Here is a 24,867-nt window from a genome sequence, read left to right on the forward strand (position 1 = left end):
TGGGAGAAAACCATTCAAAGGGCAGGTCCAGAGTGATATTGCCTTCAGGATTCCCTGCCAGCCTCCAGCGTCTCGCTGAGCCAGAGGTTGTACCACAGCGCCGTGTTTAACAGCCCTTGAAGGACCTCCTGTTCCTGATTCCCTCTAACAGTTCTTTGACCTTATTCATAGTGTTGGTGTCTACAGCATCCTCTGGCAATAAGCTCTGCAGCTTAACGATGTGCTGGGTGAGAAAGCTTGAATCAACTGGAATTCAGTGTTCAGAGTGAGCCTAGCACCTGCCTGCCTCCCACTGCAGATATTCCTCTCTGCAGTCCCCAGCCAACCTGGAATCTCAAACCTTTCTTCACTTGAGAATTCGGAAAATCCAGAGAAAACCCGGAAACAGTTTCACCAGAATCCCAGACTTGAGGTCCCCCAGCAGCACTATGGCACTGCGCACGCTTCACCTGTATCTCCAACAAGCTAAATTGCTGCCAGGGAAGGGCAGGACAAACTCTCTCAGGCCAACTTTTAATTGGTATGTCCTCCTTGCTGGCATGGCTTGGTGTATGGCCAGGAGGCAACACTCTCCCATGCCATAGTGACCCTGTGAGCACTTTTATCTCCCCTGTGTTCGGCCTCCTGAGAACTTCAGGTTACCCCAGCTACAGGCAATGGCTCAGGACATGCAGGAACATGTGTTTTCCCCATGTGGTTTTCATCCATGTAAGTGTCCACAACTCTTTATCTCTATGCCCAAAGGATGCAGTCTCACGGAGGGGGAACTCCAGCCATTGGAGACTTTGCATTTGCCACTACTCAGTATGTGTGCGTGGAGAGAATAAAAGAGGGTGCTGAAGTAGGAACATCCCACAGAGAGAAACCCCTTCCTGCACCATCTCATTAGCTCTGCAGCACAGCCTGATCTCCTCTTCTGGAGAACTTAGAAGCTGCTCACATAATTATCGGTACTAATCATCATAACAGGCACAGAGTCTGTGCGGACTTATGCAGTCCTAAGATGCTCTAAGGGTCGCTTTCCAAACACCTTGCAGCAGTACACCTCGCCCCCGCATTGCTCTGCAGGCTCCGTAGCAACCCCTGCAGCGGCGCAGAGCGGCGATACCTGGGGGGGGACTTACAGGGCGCGTGGTTTACAGCCTGCCTTACGAGGAGCTATTAAAGCAGGGAGGCCTCTGCTAATCGCTTCATAAATATTAATGCTGTTTTGGTCAAGGGAGCTGTAGCTTTAGCACCTCTGGACTTGCAGTGTCAGGACTTTGTTGGTGCCAGGGCTGGGGCGCAGTGGAGCAGACCGACGGCCAAGCCCCTGCTGTGTGTACTGAGTGTCATCCCATGGGCTGGGGTCCCTGCTATCTGCTGGGAAAGGGTGGGGAGGTCTTATTTGCATTTTCATGGACCTGCCAAGCCATGCACCAGGGAAGGACTGTGCTGATTTGAGCACTGGGCTGTGCTGGGAAGCTTGTTTGGTGCTGGGGTCTCGTGGTGGCACCGTGTCAGCATGCCCTGGCTGCAGCCTACAGCTGCTCCCCTGCCTGGGGACCTTGTGCAGCAGCTTCAGCTGGAGACTAGGTCCCATTCCAGGAGTGACAGGGACAATTCTGGCTGCCAGCATTTGGGAAAGGTGAGTTCAGCCTGGAAGAGGCAGAGAAGAGAGCTCCAGGCCTCATAAAGGGAATAGAGATGTCAGCATGGAAGAGGAGACTGTGAGGCTGTTCTGCTTAACCTGCCCAAAGGAAGGTCAGTAGGGGAGGTGACTGCACACTAAAAATACGTCTGCAAAGGAGAAAAGCTGTGCAATCTAAAGGACAGGCACAACACAAGCACAAATGGGATGATGTGAGTCAGAATCCAGGCTGGGGGTCACAGGAAGGCTTTAGCCATCAGGACAAGCAAGTTCTCTGTTTGCCTCCCTGTTAAGATAGGATATTATCAGTTTGTCTCGTTGTGCTGGCAAATGAGGGGGAAAGGACTGGCAATCCGGGAGGTGTCTCCTAATCGCAGCTCCTCAGGAGCCGAGGCAGGTCAGAAGGTTTGGAGGAGCCAGGCTCATCTGCTAGAAGAAAGCTCAGGCAGGACGTAAGCATGCACGGGGAGATGTAAGACAATGAAAATATCAGTTCAGCTCTAACCATAGGATCAAGATGCCCTGCAAACCTGCAAGCGTGATTTGCCTTTCAGACATGCTGTGCAAATGTACTTTATTTGTCCTGGATGCAGAGCTCGAAAACTGTTCTTTTTCTCATTTATTTCTATGCTTGTGAAAACCCAGGCACTGCGCCAAGGCCCCTGGAACATTCACATTAATAAAAAAACTAATTATAACAATTTTAACGACACACTGCCAGCCCCAGCAGCAGAGTGGGAATATCTTGTCCGTGCTTTCTTTCCCAAAAACCTTCATGTCACCCTAAAAGCACAGACTCGTGCTCACTCCTGCTCTCTATAATCCTTCTTTCAGCAAATGCCTCCATTTAATCTTTAAATATCCTATGCAAATGTCTGTTGAGAAGTGTTGTCAACATAGATTGACAGATGGGTCTGACAGTGTGTCCTGCTGGAGATCTGACAAGAGCAGTGCTTTGCAGCCCATCTTTCCAACCTCAGGGTTGCTGCAAAGAGCTTTGGGAGAGAGTTGTCCCAGAGGATAAGGGGATCTTGCCCAGTGATTTTGATGGAAGCTGTGTCGATGCAATGATCGACTATTCATTGCTCACACTACCCAAGTGTTTGGCTAACCTAGCAGAAAGAGAGGGAGGACTCAGTAGGGAGGACATCACTCCAGCCTCATCCTCCTGGACGCACACATCTCATGGAAGAGAAGAGGGAAATGAGAAACCCCAAAGCAGTGCAGCAGGATGGAGGAGCCAGCTAGGGATGGAGAGACCCCAGTGCACCATTCTCTGGGAAACAGCTCTGAGGGAAGGCAGAGGGCTTGATTTATTATTATTATTATTTAATTTTTTTTCTGTGTTGATTATTTCTTCAAAAGAAGTGTCATTCAGGCTGGTTCAGTCCTAGATGAGGAGAGAAGCACCCTTGCTGCTCTTCCCTCCATCCAGGTGCATGGGCTGAGCTGCAGAGGACCCAAACATAGAACAGAATCATAGAATTGTTCAGGCTGGAGAAGACCTCTGAGTTCATCTAGTCCAACCTTTAACCTAAAGACCACCACCACACTACTAAATTCTAAATCAACAGGTTTCTTGAAGACCTCCAGGGATGGTGACTCAAGTGGTCCCCTGGGCAGCCTGTGCCAATGCTGCACAATACTTTCAGTAAAGAAATCTCCTCATGGATCCTGGCATGTGTCTCTCTAGCTTCATATTCATTTCCCTCTGCCATGTCCTTTGCCACAAGAAAGAAAATCAGTCCTACCTGATCAAGAGTCTTGCCATCCACCAGCTTCAGCTCCGCTAAAGGCCACCTGTAGGCTATCTTGTACTGCTCTCCTCGGTCTACCTTGACCTTCACCAGAAATGGCTTCACTGGCTTAAAGGCATCCACTGTGGTTGAGAGACAGAAAAAAAAGAACAAAACCTCACAATATTATTATAAACACAGTATATAACTGTTCGGTGGGAGTGGATGGGTGCAGGTGGACAGACAGACACTGATTTTGAGTCGTGGCTGCAATGAACACTGTATGGAGAGATGCTGCAAGGCTTTTCTCTTCATTTAACATTTCCATACTGGAAGTGCTCTCTGGAGTCTAATCCAGAGTACTTTGAATTCAATGGAGAGATTCCCAAAGAGTTTTAAACCTGGCCATTGTGCTCTGTGTAATGTGTAAGTAATATTTCAGCAAAATCCAAAGGTGACAGGAACGAGGAGCCCTGTTGCCACAGGATTTATGACAGCTACATGCCCTGTTGCAGGCCCTGTGACAGGGTCCAGAAGCATCATCTTGTTTGACTGATACCCACATTAACATATCCCATCAAAATTCAATTCCAGTGTTAATTAACTCATAGTCACCTCTTGGTTCATCAGGGAGGGATTCACTGTACCTCATTCTGGCTATTATAATTCAGATCTCCCACGTGAGCTAGATATCTCCAGAAAGGAGACATGGGCTATTCCAGGGGCAACTCATGTATTTTAGATGCTGCTCGTAGGGTGGCTGTATCATCCCTTGGAGACACTTCTCCTGCCCTCCATTGACTACAGAGGGTGCAGAAGCATGCCATTTAGGCCAGGCACTGTGGCTAAGGTTGTCAGAAAAGAATGCTATAGGAGGTGACCGTGCTATCTGGGAGCCCATTGTCAAGAAAGTCTCTCCCCTCTAAGTCTGTCAAAACAAACAAGCAAACAACAACAACAAAACATGTCTGTGTTAACAATTTCTTAGGTGCTGTATAGTGAAGAAGCAACCAGAAGTGTATAGATCAAAGGAGATGCAAAATTTCCCAAAGCATGTGCACCTTTGGCTCCTAATCAAATATTTGGGTCCTGCTGAAACTTTCACCAAATCTATGAAGAGACAGAATGAGACTGTAATGCTATGTTGTGTTAGAAGAGGTTTGTTGATGACCTTTAGAAACAGATTTGATGCAAAATATAATAAAAATGATATTTCATTGCTGGATGGTTGAGCTGGGTTTGCAGCTCAACCTGCCTCCTGGCCACCCTGGGGTTCTTACCCACTACACAGAGAATGGACATTTTCTTCTTCTTCCCCATCTTCCAGACACAGATGGTCTCCAGCAGCTTCTTGCTCTGTGGGTTGAACACATCTCTTTCCAGTGAGCTCCAGAGAGAGGCCATGGTGGGGCCTGGGGGCAGCAAGGGGGAGCTGCAGCCCTCCACTGCTGGTGTTCCCAGTGGCAGCTCCTGGGGAAAAAAAACAGGCTGCCGAGCTGATCCCTACACAAGCTCCTGCACGCTGACAAAATGCATTACCCCCACACCGGTTTCCTGGACAAGGGTCTCTGCTGGCTTGCGGATAGCATGAGTCGTAAGTAACTTACAGACCTGAGGCTAGAACAAGACAAGCAGGACACTGCAGCACATCCAGCCCACTACAAAACTGTATCTCAGTTCCAATCATCCCGTGGGGGGGGGGGGGGGTAGCAAGTTACACATTTAATTCTCTCTGATTAGTCCCTCATTTAATTCTCCTTCCACCTTACCAGACGGGCTCCCATTCAAGGAGCATTCACCATGCTCCAGAACCTTGCCCAGCACACCCATTCACTGACAAGAGCTAGTGGCACAAGCATCTATCTCTTGTCTGATTTACACGAGTGTTTGTCAGGAATAAAACTGTCCCGGCCAGGGTATGTGCTAGGATAGGCTGCTCAAGCCATCTGAACTGCTCTGGTCTGGGAGTAGCTGCACAGCTCACTGGGGCTTGGAGACGCCGACCTCAAGGACGTGGAGACACAGACCCCAAGGACTAAAGACAACCAAAACTGGTAGTAAGAAAAATGATTAAAAGTAAATGGATCTGCAAAACTCCAGAGCAGCAAGTGGCTATTTCTACATTTTCTACGTTGAAGAGCTGTTTCCTTATTTCTGCAAAACAAAAGCTCTTTCATGACTCCAGCTGAGCACAACAGCTTGAGCATCAGGACCACGTCCATGGGCAGGCCAAAGAGGAAGGCAGCTACAAGCAATTCATTGCCTGGTTATTTTTGTCAGACCTAAGACTCCTGGAGCTGTATTTCCACTGCAAGTCAAACCCAAAACTGTCAGGGAGGAGATGTCAGTTTATGTCTGTATAAACATGGGGAAAAAGAACACCAGTTATATTACAGTCCTTAAGTTAGGTGGTGATTGAATAAACAAAGTGACTAAGGCTAAAAGGTTATACTTAATGCAAATATTTTTGTAAGAATTAGGAATAAATAAAAACACAGCCTGGAGGAAAACAATAACATTAGAAAATAGAATGTTTTCTAAGAGAAACTCATTGCTACTGAAATTTACAGGTTGCTTTGTGACAAACTGGAACAAATGAAACCTCCAGTAACTCCCTTCCTTAGTGACGGGGATTTCAGCTCAGCCACATAGTTAGCAAAAAATAAAATAAAATAAAAGAAGAAGAAGAAGGGGCGCTTGCTGCTAAAATGATTCAGTCCCCACAGCATCTCTTTGAATGCGATCCCTCGCTGGGTTATCTTAGTTTCTTCATCCCGACCAGCTTTTCAGGCTCTCTGATGGCATTCACCGGGTGGGATGGCAGCCTGCAGACCCAACCACTGCTACTCTCAGACTCACAAATACAATTTTAATAGTGCTTGAGCAACAGTTAAAGGAAAATGATTGAAAGCCGAAGCAGCGGAGGGCTCGCTGCTGCCTGATAAGTTAATGCAGAAAGCACAATACTTCCCACCAGAGTAACTGAAAAGCTGTCTGCGTCTGAGCCACTTAACCCCTCTTTTCTGCAGAGGACCAGAAAGACTTAAAGATCTCAGTGAAGCCTTGACATTTTTGCACATCACCCATCCAGGCAGCTGGCAGAAAAGAAGAGAGCGTTAGTGGAAGGAAGGTTGTTCAAAGACTTTACCGGCCGTGTCTTGCTGGGGATAAATTGCGGGATTTCAGTCGCAAAGAAGCCTTAGAACAGGAAACAGTTTGTTGGTAAAATGAAAGCTTGAAGAGAAAAACAGGAAGCCTGAGGAACCTGAGCGAGGCCCGTGAGCAGGCGGCTTGAGGTCAGGGCAGGAAATCGTTCATGCGAACGCCGAGGTCTGCAGAAACCAGGTGCAAGCAAAGCGTTGGAGCAGCTGGAGATGAAGGAGGTTTTGACTAAAAGCAGAGAAAAGCAAGGTAAAATGGCCCTCCGTTTCCGTTTTGCTTCTCTATAAAGTCAAAGTGTTGAATGGAGAACAACTGTTGTCTCCCCACTCCTTTTCCTTCAACAAAGGGCCCCAGAAACAAACAGGAGTTGTGGGAGCCAGCCGGGATGCTGGATGCACATTACATGCCTTCGTTAGGCAAGACACATAATCATGATGCATAATTTAAGCATAAAAGAAGCCTTGTGCCTGGAAACCACGTGAGCTGAATGGTGCAGGGCGACCTTTGCTTTGAAGAAGGCAGACAGACCCATCTCTGGTGCATACAGCTTCAGAACCAGCGTTAGCAGCCCAAAACGTGCCCTGTTCCCGCTGAGCAGCCCCAGCCACTCGCTGAGAAGCTCTGTCCCAAGCCACTGCACCAGTTTATGTGTTTTAACATCGCTGACATACGCCTGTGCCATCCTTCAAGAGAGCTCAGCATAAAAGAGCAAGTCATTGGGAGGCAGCGATGGCTTCACTGAGACATTTACCAGGTGCTGGTGAGAACAGGGATACTGCAAATCCCATCCCACTGTGACCTGTGGTCATTTCCCCTTCTCCGGCATCTTACGGTGGGACCACTGGTGAGGTAACTGAGGCTGTGTTGGACTCAAAGGTGTCTGTGTGTTAATGTCTAGGTGCTAAACATGACCGAGTAAAGCTGTATCTGCTGCACGCCTGCTGGGTTTGGTGCCTTGGATAAACAGCTTACTTAATTTGTGAGCTTCAAGGACATTATGTGCACTCTGGAGGGTAAATTAGATGGGGCAAGCATTCTGGAACAGAGAAAAATACGATCGCGCCGCACAGCAGGACTGCATTAGCACAGTATCATTTACTGCGGGACAGTAAAGATGCTACGCCAGGGCTTCTATTCATGATTTCTGTGTTATTTCCATAAACTCACTCTTCTTAACCTCTTCTCACTCACAGAGTGGATTCTCTTCTCTTCCAGCCTGCGGTGCACATCTTTGTTATTATTTGTGGACCTTGCATACGGTTCAAGAGGGTAAATGCCTGCCTTGATTAATGCTTAGAGTAGAATACCGAGGTGCCAGCCTGGCACACAAGCCCCAGACATACAGAGGTGTTTTAGACCCTCCTGCTCAACTAAAAAAATCCAGGAGCAATGCAGGACAGAAGGAATTAGCATAGGGTTGCTGGCTTTACCCAGGAAGTGCCAGCAGCCTGCAGAAAGCTGCTCTGTAGCACTGCAGTCTGAGCACCGTAGCACCAGCGCCCAGACAGAGCATTCCCCGGGAATATTCCCCCGGAGCCTCACGTCTGATGCAGGCAGCGAGGTATCAAAGCCCGTATTTCAAGCAGAGAATACAGCGAGCTTTCTGAAGGCTGGGGAAGCAAAAGCAAACAAACCTCAAAAACGCCGAGCCTCTCTGGCAGGCATTTCCCTGCCCGCATCTGCAAGCGGGATGAAACAGCTGTAAGAGCGATGCAAATGGGCAATTAATCTCAATTGCTGCAGACTCTTCATCCTAGAGAATTACTTTTAAAAATACAGGGAGTATTTAAACAGTTTTCATGCAAAGAGAAATTAGGAAATTGCGTGTCCAGGTGAGCTAATAAGGAAAAGGGAAAGACAAGTGTGGAAATACAGTGTGCCTTGCATTAATTTTTCCAGCCAATTCCAAATGCAGCAATAACTTGGTTATTTTAACATTCACGCTCAAGGATTCAAAAACAGACACAACTTGAAGTGTCTGATTGCTGCTCTGTGACCAAGATTAGCAATCTGCAGTAGTTTCCTTTCCTCTTCCTTCCCAAACGAGGGAACAGAAAGCTGTTTCTGCCGCAGGGCACAGCAGAGAATTTAAGCTATTTAATTTTCTGCTGCGGGGATCTGTAGTCATCATTTGATGCCGAATCTTATTTTTCGTGCTTAGACAGCCCGCATTCCCAGAGTATTTTCAAGGTTTAATGGATGGCTCTTGCATTGCCCCTGTAATACAGGTGGCAACCTAGGCTTCCCAGGAAGGGCTTGCTGTGGACCGTTAGGTGGTCCTCGGGAGAAAACTGAATCCCCACAGCCTGAGACAAGGAGACATCTACTTGTCCCCTGCCCAATGGCCTCCACACCCAGACTTGGGGCCACTTCAGTAACCACATCGTACGGAGAGGCATGCGTGTCACTCTCCATCTTCTTTGCAAGGAGATGCTATTTAGATGTAAAATAGTAGAATTAATAAAACATAATGCCTTGTTTTTCCCCACTGTTTTCACCTCCTGTGCTCTCCTCTCACATTTTTGCTGGGCTGATGGTTTTCTTACATGCCCCAGATAACTCACTGAGTTTCATCTTCACTGCTCTTTCCACCCGCCCGCTCTTCTTTCATTTTTTATAAAGACTTTCTTGTTCCGCCAACACGTTCTTAATCTCACTGGTAAATCAAGGTGTCTGTTTGTCTTTTGCTCTCTATTTGCTTTCCTGAGCACAGCGATAAATCTAGGCACTGTGCTGGAGCTGGACCAATGGGAGGGCTGGTGTTTTCCTTCTTCCTTCTTCCTTCCCCATTCATAGCTGCACACTACGGGCAATATGCTGTGTTTGGGATCTAAGAATGATCCCTCTCCATTTTCTTGGGTGAAATTGGTAAAAACAAGTAGAAAGGCTGAGGAATGCCCTACGCCAGGCTCTGTCGGGTGGAACCACACTAAAGAGATGTAATGTTACTCCAAGGGCCCAAAATGGTGTCAGCACAAAGGCTCCCAGTGATTTCGTCTGATGTTCTTGGAGGGATGAGCTCGGTATCTCCTCCGCATCTTGCTCCTGATTTCACCAGATGCTGGATGAGGACCAGGGCTGCAGAGAGACCCACACTCATGGTAGCTTCCAGGTGGAGCCTGGCCCTGCGAACATGCCATGTGCATGATGCAGTTTTGTCCTGTGCTCTTTCCCCTAGAGGGATTATACGTGGGGTAAAGCAAAAAAAAAAAAAGGGCAAAAAAAAAGGCAGCAATTTAGCAATTTTAGCTGGGTTCAGAGCAGTTTCATATGTCTGGAAAGGATATAGCAGCATAATCAAGATTTATGAAAGAAAGGAAATATTTTAGGGGAGGCCATTTGTTCTGTTCTATATCCCATAAAACCTCCAGAAGTTATTTGTCGGTCGATGCGGCAGCAATGCTCAGGTGGAGCTTGGGAACAAAAGGGCAGTGTGTGAACCAAGAGGCAGAGCATTAAAAAGCACAAAGAAATGTCTTATCAGGTTAGATATAATTGCCCTGGGGAAGTCACTGCCTTAGGATCCAGGTCAGCCAAATGGCCCCACAGTTTACAAAAACCAATCTGAGTTTATCTAAAGATAACCTGGGAGGGCTGGAATCGGTGGCCGTCATCCAGGCATGGGCAGCATCTTATCTGGAAGATCGCATCGACGCACGTACCGCTCCAGCACTAACAGAGCCACGGTACCAAGAGAGCATCCAGCATTTGCTGCTGATGGAGAAAATAAATCAGGTCAAAAGAATCACTGGTTTGTTACGGGGAGGAGAAGGGGGTTATTTTGCCCAACATTCTTTAATAGCAAATTCCCATAGGATGATTTTTGATTCCTCCAGGCTTCTTGCTTGAGTCATAGGCTTTGTCACAGCTTCTCCTGCTTCACTTCGAGCTGAGCATCTCTGCTCTGCTTAGGGTCTCAGAGCCTTCCCCATGTCCCAGACTGTCCTGGAGCCACCCCGCAGCGCTCTGCTCTGCTCCTGCTCTGGCCGTGTCGCGCTCGAGGTGTGGAAGTTGCTCCAAGAGCTGGAAAATCTTCCCTTCAGCTCACTAAGAGAAAGGAAATGGGATGTAAAGAAAACAAGGGTGAAGAGATGGAGCCTGTCTGGCTGCAGCTTTTCTGAATGTTCACCACAGAGCAGCAGGACCCTAACCCTAACCACTGCCTGCCCGCAGCAGGAAGGCTCGCTTCCCAGTTTGGGAAATGGTGAGCAAACCCTAGGCATGTCCTGAGGTGCTTGGAGTATCCACCCACCCAGGAGGCAGGACAGGGCAGCAGCTCTGCTTCCCCACAAGGCATACAAGGGATGAGGGACTCAGCCAGGGTGGTGCGGGAGATGATTTTTGCTCTGCAGTCCGTAGACCAGCCCATTCTGCATCTCCAGCGCTCTGCCAGAGGGACCTTCACCTTTCTGTGTGAGCATCCCCTGGTGATTTCAGCAGACCCTTAAGTCACTAGCAGCAGAAAGGACTGCACATCCTCATCCTCCCTCTGTATCCCTGCTTTTGGGGGATGCTCGCCAAGAGCTGGACACGGCGGAGGTCCCACTAGAGGGTGCTGCCCAGCTCCGCTGGGAAAGCTCTGCCTGCTCCTGAGCCTCCAAGCCTCCTCATTCATCTCCAGCACCGCGAGCGCTGCTATGGATTGCTGCTGGCAGCGGGACAGATATGCCCATCCTTAGTTTATGGACCCACTTTTTCTTTTATCTCTTCCCTCAAGTCAACACAAACAATAAACCGCGTGAGTCCAAGCAGGGAATGGAGCTCACAGGGCAGCTGTGCATGTAACTCACCTTGCATCCTGCAGAATGGGAGCTGGGAACACAGCTCGCAGGAGAGCCTCCTCCTCCTCTCAGCGACCTGTAACAGTACCAAACAGCCACAGGTTAACCCGTCCAAGCACCACCTCGGAAGATTGATTCCCAGGTGCTAAATATGTCCTGCAATACACACAAGGATGTCTTCAGGGGGAGCAGGGGGGACTTGGCCTCACAGCGACCTCCCTCCCGACCTGCTGTGCTTCTCTTTCCTTCCTGAGGCTGTACCAGGCGCCCTTCGTGGTGGATGATGCCCTGGATGGGCACATCTGGATGTGCAGCTGGAGACTAGGGCTGCACGGCAAGCAGGATGCCTACACCCTAACCACGCCGTGTCTTTGGGGAAGATAAACTGCATGCCTGTGTCTTTGCATCAGCACTGAATTCCCATAAGCAGAACCTGCAGCAGCTGAGAGGAAAACATACACCAGCCCTTTGACAGGTTCCTCTGCTCATGAATGTGGCATCAAGCGGTGACAGATCTGGTTGCCCTTTGCTGACATTAGGTCCTTACCATGCCATAGGGCAATAAACTGTGTCACTCTGCAGAGGATGGCCCCTCTGTCCTTGGTTTCTAAATCCAGTTGCTTCTAAATCGGCGTTGCTGTGGGTAAGACGCGATGCCAAGCCTTTATTGGCAGCAAGGGACAAGCTTTATGAGAGGGGAGGTAATGAAGGGTAAAGGATGAGGGGAGGAGAGCCTTGTGGCTCAGGTGGTGGCCCTGGTCCATTTTCTGATTGTGCCACTAACAGAGGTGGCTGGGAGTTCTCCAAGAAAATGGAAATACTGAGTCATGGGCATCAGAACTTCTTTTTGTCAGGACAGCACTTTTGAGGGACATCTCCCTGGTGAAGCTGTCTTCACCTCAAAATGGAATTACTGCTCAAAAGCAGCATGTCCCACCCTTACATAGCTGGCCCCGTAGTGGTTTGCATATGACAAAGAGACACACACCTGCAGAAGAACTGAATTCACATCAAGGACTGAACTGTTCAGGCGGTGGAGATCTCATATTTTGTGCATGGAAAATCTCCAAGGCGTCTTGGCTTCTGCTCAGTGCCAAACTGCAGCACTGCTGAGAGCAATCCTCTCTTTGCGAGACATTACCTCCCCGGTCGTTGCCACTCCTTGTGTCACCTTGGGGACACCACTCACCTCTGTGACTTGGGTCCTTGGGACTGCAGGATGAGGACAGGGATCTCAGCTGGCAATTTGGGTTGCAGTTACTCCATAGCAGAGATTAATTATTATAAGGGAGGTGAAAGTGGCTTTAGGTGAGGGAGAAGAGGCAAGGGGCAAAGCAAGGCCACTAGCAAAATGTCGATGGAGGGTAGAGCCATATGCTCCAGCCAGATGTGTTACAGGGTAATCACAGCGAGCTTCTTTAAATTCCTGCCTCCAATTTTATGCCCATTCAGCATTTTATCATGCTTCCATAGCCACAGTCCTGTGGCTTTAGCAGCTGTTGTTCTTTTGGCCCAGCGCCTGATGCATTCATCCCTCCAGAGGGGGACGTGATCAAGAATGTTCCTCCTCAAGCTCCCTTAAATATGGAAAGTGTGGACAAAGACACTTTTGATGCTCAGAAAGAGGGAAGGAAAAAGGAAAGGACAAAACTGATTCTGCCCAAAGCTGTGGAGAGAGCCCCTTGCAGGGGCAGGAGAGGTGGTGGCAGTTTGGTGGCACTCTGTCCCCTGAGACCTCTCACCTGTCCTGCAGACTGCCCGTGGGACCTCGGTCTGTAAATGTCACTTTCTCCTTTGCAAGGGGACAGGAGGTCACTGACCCGTGTTTTGATGTTTTTTTGATGGAAATTGTTAAAACCATCATTATTTGTAGAGGCTTTTTGCAGAGGTGCTGGTGTGCGGGTTGCCTAGCATTGCCATGGCACCGTTTCTGGTAATAATTTCAGCTAAAAACATGGCAGGGCTGGCAGCTGAGCATTTCAGGCAGGTGATGCAAGGGCAAAGCCTGAGTCACCTATTCTAGCAGAGGCATGACCACTGCTGTCACTGTGCTCGCTATGGAAACACGATGGCAGGTACTCAGATGCCAGAAACAAATACGTTCAGATTTCCAACAGATCGCCTTGTGGATGCTTTAGGCACTAGTTAAACCCACTCGTAAAACAGCTCCTAAGTGGCATTTTGCTCCAAGGGGAGTAAGGTAATGCTCGGGTGGGAAAAGAGTGAATGAAAACAGCGATGAGGCTTGGGTGAGGTGAGCAGACAAAATGCCCCCGTCATGCCCAGAGCCCGTCTCCTGCCCACCCTGTTCCCCAAAGCCCCGAGCTGCATCAGCGAGTGCCGCACGAGGGGAAGCCCACCCAGGAGATGCAGTACCCTGAGCCTGGTGGGCTCAGCCTCTTCTGGGTCCAGCTGGGGAGAAATTAACCAAGTTCTGTCCATCATTATTTATTTCCTCGTAAGCACCGCGCTGCTGTGCTGTGACGGACGGTGCTGTCACGGTCCCATGCAGTTTATCTGTTCCCTTGGCCTTAAGGGCAAGTGACTCTAGTGCCTGTGCTGTGTGTGCTGCAAGCAAGGCTCAATTTTTAACGTTGAAAATTAACACAACAGCCTATAGGAGGAAGCATTGCCCAGGGGTTGAAGCACAGGCATGGAAGGGCCGGGAGGTTTGGCGTTTCCTTCTGCTGCATAGTACTGGGAGGATAAAAACAATGCACATAAACCATGGCCATGGCGCAAAATTCAGGTGTGATTGTCCAGAACTCCTCCAACTTCTGGAAACTGCTGCTGACCCTGAGAAAGGAGGCATAAACCAGCGTGCCCTGCTGCCTCCAGCAGCACTGGAAAGGAAATGTTGGTGGAAAAGCTGATCTACACCTGCTGGAAATCTGGTCCTGAGGTGCTGCGGCCATCACAAGTCTTGTTCATAACCAAATACCTGCTGATCTGTTCATGCAATGGGAAGAACCCACTGACACTACATGAAAAATAAAATAATAAAAAAAAAAAGAAAAAAGAAAATAAACATGAAAAATAAAACAGTCCTACATCAGAAGGGGAAGAACAGCTTCACACTCATCACAAGCCTGACCGAGCTGTGGGCAGGAACTTTGTCATCACAGACGTGTCTTTGCAATGACACGTGTGTTCCTGTCGTCCTTCCGTGATTTGCAGGGTGTCCGCACACCGTGTTGAGCCTACAGGATTTTTTTCTCATCTTCAGCATTAACACAGCACCAGAAATGTGTCTAAACTGGGAGGAGGTGACTTCTCTGAGCTGAGAAGAGTAGAGTACAGGAGAGTACAGGAGACAAGAGATTGCTCTGGGGTACTCTGAGTTTGCCACTGTGACCTGCTGCTCAGCATGTAGGACCCGCAGGTTTCTCCAGCAGTCTGGAGAGATTCACAAGAGCTCCCTCCAAGGGCAACACCAGGCTGTTCCCTTGTGTTCCCCCACCCTTGTACGGCCCCATCCCCAAGCTGGGATGCACCGAGCAGTCTGCTGGTACGGTTTGCAGAAAACCTGGCTGTGAAACAGGCATGTGCTGAAGCAGATTCCTCCTTTTCCTCCACGCTCGCACCAGCACCATCCTCAGGCTGCTGCTCTGCCGAGCCAGATGGCATCTTCACCCCGGGGCACCGCGTTGGCAGAGCCCGAGGAACAGCCTGCCTGCAGCAAGGCTCATGTAGCTGCCTCCCGCAGCCCACCTGCCATCCACCTTGGTCGAGACTTCAGGTCTTTTTCATCTTATCACGTCTCTCTGCTGTATGATGCAAGCTTGGGTCGTACTGGGTAACACCTAAAAACATCCTCGGTGCGTGAAAATCTGAGTGTACGTGGGAAGTTTTATAGCACGGGCTGTTTCCAGCTCACTAAGTGATCCGCATCCTAGAAACACAGTGGACTGGATGTTTGTTTTTGCAGAGCACCCGAGTGCCTACAAGAGTGATGCTGCCATAAGGCAAAGGCAAAGGCCGATCGCTGCTTGAGCAAAAGGCAGAGCTGGCAGGGGCTGGGCTGGAGAATTTTGAGGAGAAAATCCTCCCGAGTACCCTCAGGGAGGGCAAGGCAGAGAAACACCTAACCCCCCTTCCCCTGGGCAACAACCCCTGAGTACCAAAAGCGTGGTGAAATACTCCCGAGACTGCTTCAGCGTCCTTCCCCGTGGGACTTGGCTCGGACAGCGCTTGCCCAAAATGCAGGGACGGCTGCGGTCCAACGTCATGATTTTAATTTACCAGCTTGAAAGTGGTCATGGAGAAGAGGTGGCGTGAGACATCCCTGCTTTAGGGATGAGCACTTTCAAAGTGTCCATCCAGCCCCTGACTCCAGATGGTGAAATGAGATCAGTGGCTATGTGTGTTCTTGTCACCGCTAACAAAAACTGCACCAGGATGGGAAGGGAGCTCCCGTGCCGTATTTCCATCATCCTGGAGTCACTGGTGGTGATGCTGGTTTGTTTCTTCATTGCCAGAGACGATCCTAGAAAACCCCCCCGTGGTGATGACACCAAACCAAAACCCTGAACCTCAGCAACTCCCACATTTCAGGAGGAGTTGGCAGCCTGGTCCCCATCTGTTACTGATTTCTAACTGCACTTTGCTGCAGAGACATCCGAGCTTCCATAATGAAAAGCCAATTAAAGCGCACCATTAAGCTCAACCTTTTTCCTTCCTTGTCCAAACCTATCTGTCACAGAAAGGACACAACGACTCTAGCACAAGTTGGCAGATGCTGCTAAAAATGGGGAAGGTAAGATGTATAAGTAAATTATTGAAATGCCAGCCTGAAGTCTCGCAGACATGGCAAACAGGACAGCGACAGCCGGGGCCAGAGGCAGGTGGCCGCTCGCCCTCTGTTCCCAGAGCTGCAAAGCCACCTGAGCTCCCGGCCCAGCAGAAGCAGATTAACCACTTTTTATAGAAGTTGGCAATAGCTGAAGGCAAGTTGCTGAGGAGCTGAAGCTGTCTCTGGGTTGCTGGGGGGATGCTGCTGATTTCTGGGCACCTGGGGGCTGGGTGGGTGCTGCATCCTCCTGCCTGCACAAGGGGAGCAACCCAGGGGTGAGACCGCCCGTGACCCTTCAGTATTCTCACTGACACTTGGAAACCCCACGGTGGGATTTAATTAGCCCATGGAGTGGGAACAACAAGAGGAAAACTGAAAGAAGCGCTGCACGGAGGAAGAAGAGAGAAGAAGATCCCTGTGCTCTGCCCTGGTTTGTGAACTCCAGCAGCGGCCCGGCGGGATCTGAATCCCTCTGTGCAATCAGCTGGGCACTTCTGACCTACAGGAAATATGGGATTTTTCCTCTAATAAATATTCCTCCCTTGGCTAGTGTTTTCCCCCTGTTATCTCCAGATAAGAAACTGACTGAGCAGATGTAACAACGTCAGTCCTCTTAACAGCATCCCCGCAACGTGATGTATCACGAGATCATCACCAGAGCAGGGCGCATAACTGATTTTATATTTTTTTTTTTATTACTTTGGCCTTCTTAGCTGACACATATATCAGGGAATGGAAAAACTCATGTCTTATTTTCAGTTTATAGTCCTTTCAGCCCTTAAAATACACATTTAAAGACCTTTCAAAGGGTCTTGGAGCAGCACAATGGGATTTTAGCAATGCTGGGGGTGGCTGCGGAGGGCAGGACCCCCCAGCCTGCAGATGAGGAGGTCACTGCAAGGCGAAACAAACTGTGCCCAAGCTCAGAAAACACGAGGAGCTGGAAATAGCAGCCAGAAAGCTATGCCACTGCCTTTCTTGCAATCACCAGACCACATTCTCAGTAAATAACAGAGTGGTTGCAAACAAACACAAATTAAGCCCATTCCTTACTTCTCCTGGGACACGGATGAATCATGCTCACTGTTGTGGTTGATAAAAGTCCTCAAGAATCCAGAGAGGGACCCGAATTCTTGTTCCCTTCATTTTTGGAAGAACTCGTAAAAGGATGGTTCAAGAAACCTCTTGGCGACTTCTTCTGAGCTTCCAGCCCCCCTTGTTGCCTCCACGGCCCCAGTTGTCCTCCATTCCTCTGCAGATACTGCTTCACGTTGCTCAAGCCATGTTGGCAGTGGCCTGGGTGATTTCCATGTCATCTGGTGGAAACCTTTGCTCCAATCTGGGTCTTGGCAATGCAGAGGATGGTGCACTAAAGCACGTGGTCAGGAAGGATGCTGAAGGCAAAATGAGTCTGAGAGACAGACCCCTCTGGTCCAAGGTGAGGCTGGAGGAAGCCTGAACTCTTCCAGGCTGTATTGGCACAGACACCAGGTAAACGCACACCTTGACGAGCTTGCCACAAGCCTGGAGCCATGCACTGAGCTGCTGTAGCAAAGTACGGCTTCTCTGGGACTTCCCAAGACCTCAGCACCCGCACTGCCACCTTGCCAAGAGTATTTTCTGCGAGGAACCTCCAGCTCAGTCCCCCAGGGCAGCCTTGCTCCTGTAGCCTTCCAACAGCACTATCAAAATCAGGTTATTTTTAGGCTCGTTTCCTAAGGAAACAAGATTAATACGATCCAGATCCAGGCATGTCTGTGTGCTGTGTGTGAAGCAGTGTGCCTCTGCCTCTGCTCTCCCCGCGTTTTGGATTTTTTGGGTGATTTCAGCGCAGTTTGGTGGAGCACCATTGAGTCTCCAAAAGGCCGCTTTCTGACCAAGCTGGGGAAAAGAGGGGCGTGGGCGGAGGAGTAGCTTAATTTAACTATTTCCAGCAAATAAAGGCTAGTGTGCCCACCAGAGTACCCCCTTTCCGTACGGCTCAGAGCCTTTGTCCTTGCTGCCCTGCTGGGTTGTAGTGCATGGCAGAGCTGCTCACATCGGCACAGGTCCCAGAGCTCCACATCTGGTGTCAGGGAAGGTTCTGAGACCCTGCCACCAGGATTTTGGTCAGGAAAAAGCACAGAGATTGGTACCGAGAGGGGTTTTTTTGTGTCTTTTGCTTTTCTGCAAGTCCGTAATGGGCCAGGTGGGTGAGAGGGAGGATGGCCTCAAGTGCTGAGCCATTCACCTGGAATAGGGTTGGGGTCACTGCATCTTCTGGCGATGAAGAGTTGCAGCCCCGCAGACCTAAAAATTATCTGGGAAACATCCATTGAGGCTGCAGCCACACTGGATCAGGCCTCCAGAAAAGCAAGACAGAAATACACCGGATCTCACCCTGACCCAAACTTGCCCGCAGGCCATTTTCAAAGCGGATGCTCAAATCCCTGTTGACCCCAGCACCTCCATCACCCTAAAATTTCAAGGCAAAAAAGAGTTACAGTGTTAAAAAGTCCCTATTTCTCCCCTTTTTTTTTTTTAGTGTGGGGCAGCTTTATGTTCAGAGTCTGATCGTCAGCTGAAGTAGAAATTACACCATCCACCCTTACAAAATTCAACGTACATAAACTCACAGATAAAGAGGGTCAGAAGCTCTGTCACGGACAGATTTTAAGCTGCTTCCAAAAACTTTTAGGAAATGGGCAAATACTGCAGTGCCGCTTGCCATTACCATTTCTTCTCGTCTTTACAGAAATCCGGACTTCCCAACAAAGAGACGGATTCTGTCCTCGGGGCTTCGCGGGACGGGGGGAGGAGGCCGAGCTCCCACCCTCCGCACCTGGGGACGGGGCCGGGGGGCCGGGGGGGCAGCGGGGGGAGGCGGGGAGCGAGGGCGGGCCGGGGCCGGCCGAGGGAAGGCGCTCGGCGCATCCCCGGCCATAAAACGGCGGGGCCAGGGCCGGGCGGGCAGAGCGCAGCACGGCACGGCACGGAGCGGCACGGCACGGAGCGGCACCGGGCACGGCACCGGGCACGGCACCGGGCACGGCACCGGGCCCGCAGCTGCCCAGCACCCAGCGGAGGTAACGGGGGCGGCAGGGAACCGGGATCGGCAGCCGCGTTTTATTATTTTTATTTTTTATTATTTTTTTTTTCCGGGCCCTCCATCCCGTCCCCCTCCCGGGGGGGCCGGGGGTGCTTTGTGCCCCCTCCCTCCCTGCAGCAGCCCCCAGCCGTGACAAAGGGCTCCTCGCTCCCGGCCCTGCTCCAACCGCAGCGGGTGCACGGCCCCCAGAAAGCAGACCGAGGGCTAAAGACGGATTTGGGGTGCCGGGAGCCAGGAGGACCTCGCCGATCCCCCGTCCCATCCTTGCAGGTTCACCCCTGCCTGAGCTGCTCCTCGCTCAGAGCTGATTCTGCCCAAAATCGCCCCGCTATGAGCTACAAGGAGATGCTTGGCCACGAAACGCAGCCACAGCTCTCCCTGCCCAAAAGTGCCCGTGGAGTTTTGGCCGTGCCCTCCAATTTCCCTGCAGTTTGCGTTCAGGTTCCCTTTATGCTGCTCCCCCGAAGCCGCATGGCAGGACGTGGGGACGGTGCAAGGCTCGCCGCTGATTTTTGGCTGCAGGACCCGTCCCCGCAGGGAGCACTGACCCCGGAGCTGCACCAGCATCGTGCAGGGCAGAGCTTCAGGGCAGCCCTGAGATCCCGCAGGGATCCCCCCTTCCCTCCACGGCCCCAAATCCCCCGCACGGCGCGTGGGCTGGCTCAGGATCCGTCTGCTGAGCCGAGTTTATGTAAGTGCTGATCTGTGGTGGCCGGAGCTGTCAAAGGACCAGCTCGCCTTTGGGAAATGCATGAGGCTCTGCCAGCAGCCCAACGTTTGCCTTGGTCCCAGCCCCCAGAGGACATCCCAGCCTCTCTCCCCTGCTCCTCAAAAGCACTCGATGGAGACCCGAGGCTGAGCGCCGGGGGAGTGGAGGGGTGTCCTCAGACCGTGGGCGATGCTCTTCCCCATGCGTGGCATAGAAAAAAGGTGGTGTTAGAGCTGCTTATCCCGAGGGCTGGGGATCAGGGATGAGAGCTGTTTTCCAGGCTCCCAGAGGGACAGGGTCCAGATCCTGCGCTGCTCATTGATAGAGGAGGGGCATTGAGCTGGCTCAGGACCTGCTGGCAAGCTTAACACAGGCACGTGGCTGTTTTCTCTCACAGGTGGGAAGGCAGCGGTAGCTCACGATGGCCCTGGCAGACAACGCGGGCTGTGCCAAACCCAGCGAGGACTTCCCTTTCCCCGAGATCATTGAACTCAACGTGGGTGGACAAGTCTACATCACCCGCCACCCCACCCTGGTCAGCGTGCCGGGCTCGCTGCTCTGGGAGATGTTCACGCAGAAGAACGTCCGCTCCTTGGCCCGCGACAGCAAGGGACGGTTCTTCGTGGATCGGGACGGATTCCTCTTCCGCTACATCCTGGATTACATGAGGGACCAGCAGCTGGTGCTGCCCGACCACTTCCCGGAGCGGAGCCGCCTGCAGCGGGAGGCCGAGTACTTCATGCTGCCGGAGCTGGTGAAGATGCTGGCCCCCAAGCTCAGCAAGCAGAACTCTCTGGGAGATGACCCGTGCCAAAGCGACCCCGAGGAGCTCTCCCCCAGTGCCGATGCCGCACGCAGCCTGGCCCCCGCCAGCTCCACGCTCCCCAGTGCCGTGGCCGGTGGCCCTGGGGCCGCAGCCACCACCGGCACTGGTACTGCTGGCCCCGATGCCCGCAGGGCTGGGTTCATCACCATCGGGTACCGGGGCTCCTACACGCTGGGCAGGGACAGCCAGACGGATGCCAAGTTCCGCCGGGTGGCACGGATCATGGTCTGTGGCAAGACAGCGCTGGCCAAGGAGGTTTTTGGGGATACCTTGAATGAGAGCAGAGACCCGGACAGGCCCCCGGAGAGGTACACCTCCAGGTACTACCTCAAATTCACCTTCCTGGAGCAAGCCTTTGACAAACTGGCTGATGCTGGCTTCCACATGGTGGCTTGCAACTCCACAGGCACCTGTGCCTTCGCCCACGACCAGACAGATGACAGGATCTGGACCTCTTACACCGAATATGTTTTCTATCGTGAGTGACACCAAAAATAAACACCCACCAAACACCAACTCTCGCTTTCCTCCCCCGTTGCCTTTAGAAGGTAGACATCTGACCCCCGAATCCCAGCGTCCCCCCCTCTGCCTCCTTTTTGAGTTTTTTCTTGTTTTTTTCCCCCCTCCTTCCTCCACGTCGAACCCGTTTGGCTCCTCGTAGCAGCTGCTGACCACCAAAACCTCCTTCCCTCTCTCCGACTTCTGCAGTAGCTCCCAGCCCTCCCCGGATGCGTGGACTTGGACAGTGCTGCGTATGCGTTTTTGGGGTGGGAAGGGGGGGGACACGCCGAACTGTGCCGGATGAGCTCTGTGATAGATGCCGAACTCGGCTCCCTGTGCCATGCAGCGCCCCAGGGATGTGCTGCAGACCAACCATGGAGCTCAAGTGTTGGTTTAAGGACATGGAGAAAGGTGGGGAGTGGAGGGGGGGGGTCGGGATGAAGCCTCACAGCATGGATATATTGTCGTTAGCCCCTGTAAGCAGCTTAGCCTTTAGACTGTCAGTGCTGGGGAGGGTTAGAGGAAGGCGCACCCTGTGTCAGCAGTTCTGGTCTGAAGCATCGCTGCTGCCCTGGGTTGCCTTGGGGACTTTTTTTGGGGGGTGGGTAGGGGCTGAGAGATGCTCTGTTCATGCCTACGTGGAGGGAGGTGGGTGGGCGGGGGGAAGGCTTTTTACTGTAGGGTGTCAAATGCTTGCACATCCCTCGAGCTCATCGGAGGGCTGTATGAAAAAAAACCACCTTCGCCTCTCCTGCGGTGCGGGCTGCGGATGGACGGGGTGGGAGTGCACCAGGGGGCACCCGCTGGGCCCAGCCGCAGCCGTGGCTTCGTGGGCTGAAGGGAATCTTTGCCCAGCATTAAAACCGTTGCCCCTTTGGACAACATCTCTGAAGGTCTCTCCGCTTGCAGCTCTCCACGGCCTCCCTTGGCTGGCTGCTGCTTTGCCATGCCTGGGCGATGTGTAATAAAGGAACAAAACCGACTTGCCTCCGCGTGCGTCTGCGACACAGGTCTTGTGCTGTGTGCCTTCAGAGGCATTGGTTGAGCAGGGCTCCGACCCCAGTTCGCCTCATCCGTCTGTCCCCTTCCTCCTCCTCTTTGAGCCCTCTCTCCCATCCCTGCTGGACCACACTGCCCATCCCTGCAAGTGGCCAAGTCCCAGATCACCCCCTGACATCCCCAGCTGCTGCCTATGCCTGCTGGTCCCTTGCCGTGGGTCTCAGCATCCCTGCCCCGTTCCTCCATCCCCTTCTCAAGCAGCCCCAAGTGAAGCTCAGAGCTGGGGAGCTTCAGCATCGCCCCACGGGCTGGGTACCAGCCACAGAGGTATTTCTTTGGGGTTTGGCTGGGAGGAAGGCTTGCAACTGGTCTTGGAGGAGGTGGGAGGGCTGACATCCTCCAGCACGCGGGGACAGCCAAAACTTTGCAGCGAGGCAGTCCCTCTGCCCTGATGAAGCGGAAGGTGAAAGTGGTATTTTTGTGAGGGCCCGTTCCTCATTGCAACAGCATTTTGAAGAGGAAATGACAACCGGCTTACAAAAGAGAAAAGGGAACTTGAGCTCTTCAGAGAGGGTGAAGGGCAGAATGAAATCCTTCTACATAAAGGCAGAGGGGGGGAGCACTCTGTGTTTTGTTTGTTTTTAACTAAGGATTTTTTAGCAATTAGCACTGATTGGAAAAAAGAAATTGTTGCCTTGTGAGAAACACTGGTATTACGATATTTGCTTTTTCCCCCTGGAACTGGACCAAAAAATTGATCTCACAGGATGAAGCTTTTTTCTCCTGAGGGCGAGACCGTAATGGCAAAGTCAGCGTTGAGGCGGTGTTCGTCTGCCGGGCTGCGTGATCCGGGCTGCTCAACCTGATACCCCAAGTGAAACACGAGCAGAGCAGAAAGGTTTAGTTTTGAGTCACTTGAGAGTCTGCCTGCCTTCGTGAAAACTGGTGCTTTGTGTAAAAAAAAGATCGAAGTTTCTAGTGGAAGGCTGCTCTGGCAAATGTGGGGCTGTTTCTTCCTTTTTTTTTCTTTTTTTTTTTTTTATTTGGGTATATCCAATAATAGAAAAAGTGCTTTTGCTGCTGCCAGGAGATCTGGTCAGTTTGTTCCTTAGGAGAGGATTTGCAGAGAAATGGTGCACAGCAGGTCTGGGGTTTGCAGAGGAGCCAGCTGCCCCAGCACGGTGCCGGGTGGCTTTGGTGGCACCTCCAGGGATGGGCACGTAGGTTGTGCGTGGGCAGCCTGACTGCCTCAGGGCTGGCTTTTAGGACAGCATAAGAATCCCACAGCCTCCCAAGGTGGCCTCAGTGCAGGATCAGGTCCCTCGTGGAGGAATTTGGACCACGGTGGGTGAGAGCATCCTTTCTGGGAAGGCGCCTGGCCTCGCCACAAAGCCTCCCCGGCTGCTGAGCTCACCAGAAAGCCAGGGCTCTGCTTTCAAAGCAGGGGCTGAGCTTTCAAAGCCTGCTTTCCCTCCGAGGGATAACGTAACTCACCCTTTCATTTAGAGGTCCCCAGAAAACCGTCCGTCCTAAAATAAGACCCCTCATTCAAACGAGGCAGAGCAGGAACCCCGGCTGGGGCCACGCTCTCCGGCGAGCACCCTGCCCACAAATTGCTGGTTGTCGCTCGCTTGGCGTCTCGTTCCAGACAAAAAAACACAGGATCTGAGCAGTCTTCCCTGTAAAATAGAAGTCAAATCCCATCTGTCTCTTCCGCCACCCTGAGAGAACATCTGAAAACATTTTGTCTCCTCGGCTGGCCTTCAGCCCCTCTCTGAGGGAACCCTTCGGTGCCAGAAATGCCGGGTTATCCCAGAAGCTGAGCTCTGCCCACACAGCCAGGAGGCAATAAGGATGGAGAGGAGCAATGCTGGGGGCTGGGAAGAGGACTAGCAGGTCCCTGTGGGGTCCTTGCCTCAAGAGAGGGCAGAAGGTTAGAGAGGCTAGAGGTCAGACACAGAAACCCCATGCACAGCCTCAAAATCCCATCCTGGGGGAGGCACGAGGCTGCTCAGTGTGCTGGAAGATAGAGAGGGACCTGGCTGAAGTAGCTGGAAGCTGAAACCAACCTCTTCTAATGTGAATTAAGTAAAAGATATATATATGGCCATATATATATGGCCTTTAGCAGCATGGGTATTCACCACCAAGAAAAGCTATTGGAGAGAGGGCAATCCCCCATCTGCATGTGGAAAATGCAACCTGCATGATTCCCTGCAGGAAGGGGTTTAAAGAAACAAGTTTTTGGAGGGACCACCAGGCAAGCCGATGTCTGTGTGTGCTGGAAGTCATGAGATGCTTTGGGACGGGTAAGCAGGTCCGGCAGCTGACAGGGAGCTGCAGAAGCACTTTGCCAAGTGAAGCTTGTTCAACCTGTGCTGACAGCTCGTCCTGAGCTAAAGCAGGTTAGACTTTGTGACACGCAGGTGGTTTTCTTACAAGGCTCTTGCAGTTAAAAAAGTTTTGCATAGTTCTAGGTGGCGGATGGCTGGGAGTTATCACCCCAGCTCCCCTGGGAGAGCTGTACAGCATCTGATTGAAAGATGTTCTTGCGAACAGGCTACGTCAGATTTCATCTAAATCATATTTGAGTCTACAGCACCATCCCTGCACGCCAGCTGTGTGCCCCCTCTCCCTCCTTAC

At 51.5% G+C, this 24,867-nt stretch overlaps 2 protein-coding genes and 1 long non-coding RNA gene across 4 annotated transcripts in view; 1 reads left to right on the forward strand and 2 right to left on the reverse strand.

Annotated features, from left to right (window-relative positions):
• The window catches only part of LOC308177430 (exocyst complex component 1-like), a gene marked incomplete at its 3' end in the record, with an annotated part of 25,607 nt that extends 18,964 nt beyond the window's left edge, over positions 1–6,643 (reverse strand). The window contains exons 1-3 of one of the 2 annotated variants that reach the window (XM_080554702.1): positions 6,515–6,643; positions 4,647–4,836; positions 3,382–3,509 (exon numbers count right to left, since the gene is read on the reverse strand). In XM_080554702.1, the coding sequence (XP_080410828.1) occupies positions 3,382–3,509; positions 4,647–4,770 (252 nt within the window). In that variant the 5' untranslated portion in view covers positions 4,771–4,836; positions 6,515–6,643. The remainder of the gene's footprint in view (positions 1–3,381; positions 3,510–4,646; positions 4,837–6,514) is intronic. The other variant, XM_080554703.1, reaches the window with a different exon arrangement.
• Positions 6,644–9,414: 2,771 nt separating this feature from the next.
• On the reverse strand, positions 9,415–18,936 carry LOC308177287. The gene is made up of 3 exons (XR_013938990.1): positions 18,815–18,936; positions 11,319–11,385; positions 9,415–10,575 (listed from the first exon to the last, which is right to left on the reverse strand). It is a non-coding gene; the product is annotated as an uncharacterized lncRNA (long non-coding RNA).
• Positions 18,937–19,005: 69 nt separating this feature from the next.
• Positions 19,006–22,207, forward strand: LOC308176936 (BTB/POZ domain-containing protein KCTD12-like). Its single transcript, XM_080553428.1, has 2 exons — positions 19,006–19,166; positions 20,296–22,207. The coding sequence occupies exon 2, from the start codon at positions 20,320–20,322 to the stop codon at positions 21,208–21,210; it is 891 nt and encodes a 296-aa protein (XP_080409554.1). The 5' UTR covers positions 19,006–19,166; positions 20,296–20,319; the 3' UTR covers positions 21,211–22,207.
• Positions 22,208–24,867: the final 2,660 nt, after the last annotated feature.

This window comes from Anser brachyrhynchus, assembly GCF_964034855.1.
Source record: "Anser brachyrhynchus genome assembly, chromosome: 13".
Lineage (NCBI taxonomy): Eukaryota > Metazoa > Chordata > Aves > Anseriformes > Anatidae > Anser > Anser brachyrhynchus.

Coding starts and splice junctions, on each gene's coding strand:
- LOC308176936 (XM_080553428.1), top strand. CDS start 20,320: ATGGCCCTGGCAGACAACGCGGGCTGTGCCAAACCCAGCGAGGACTTC.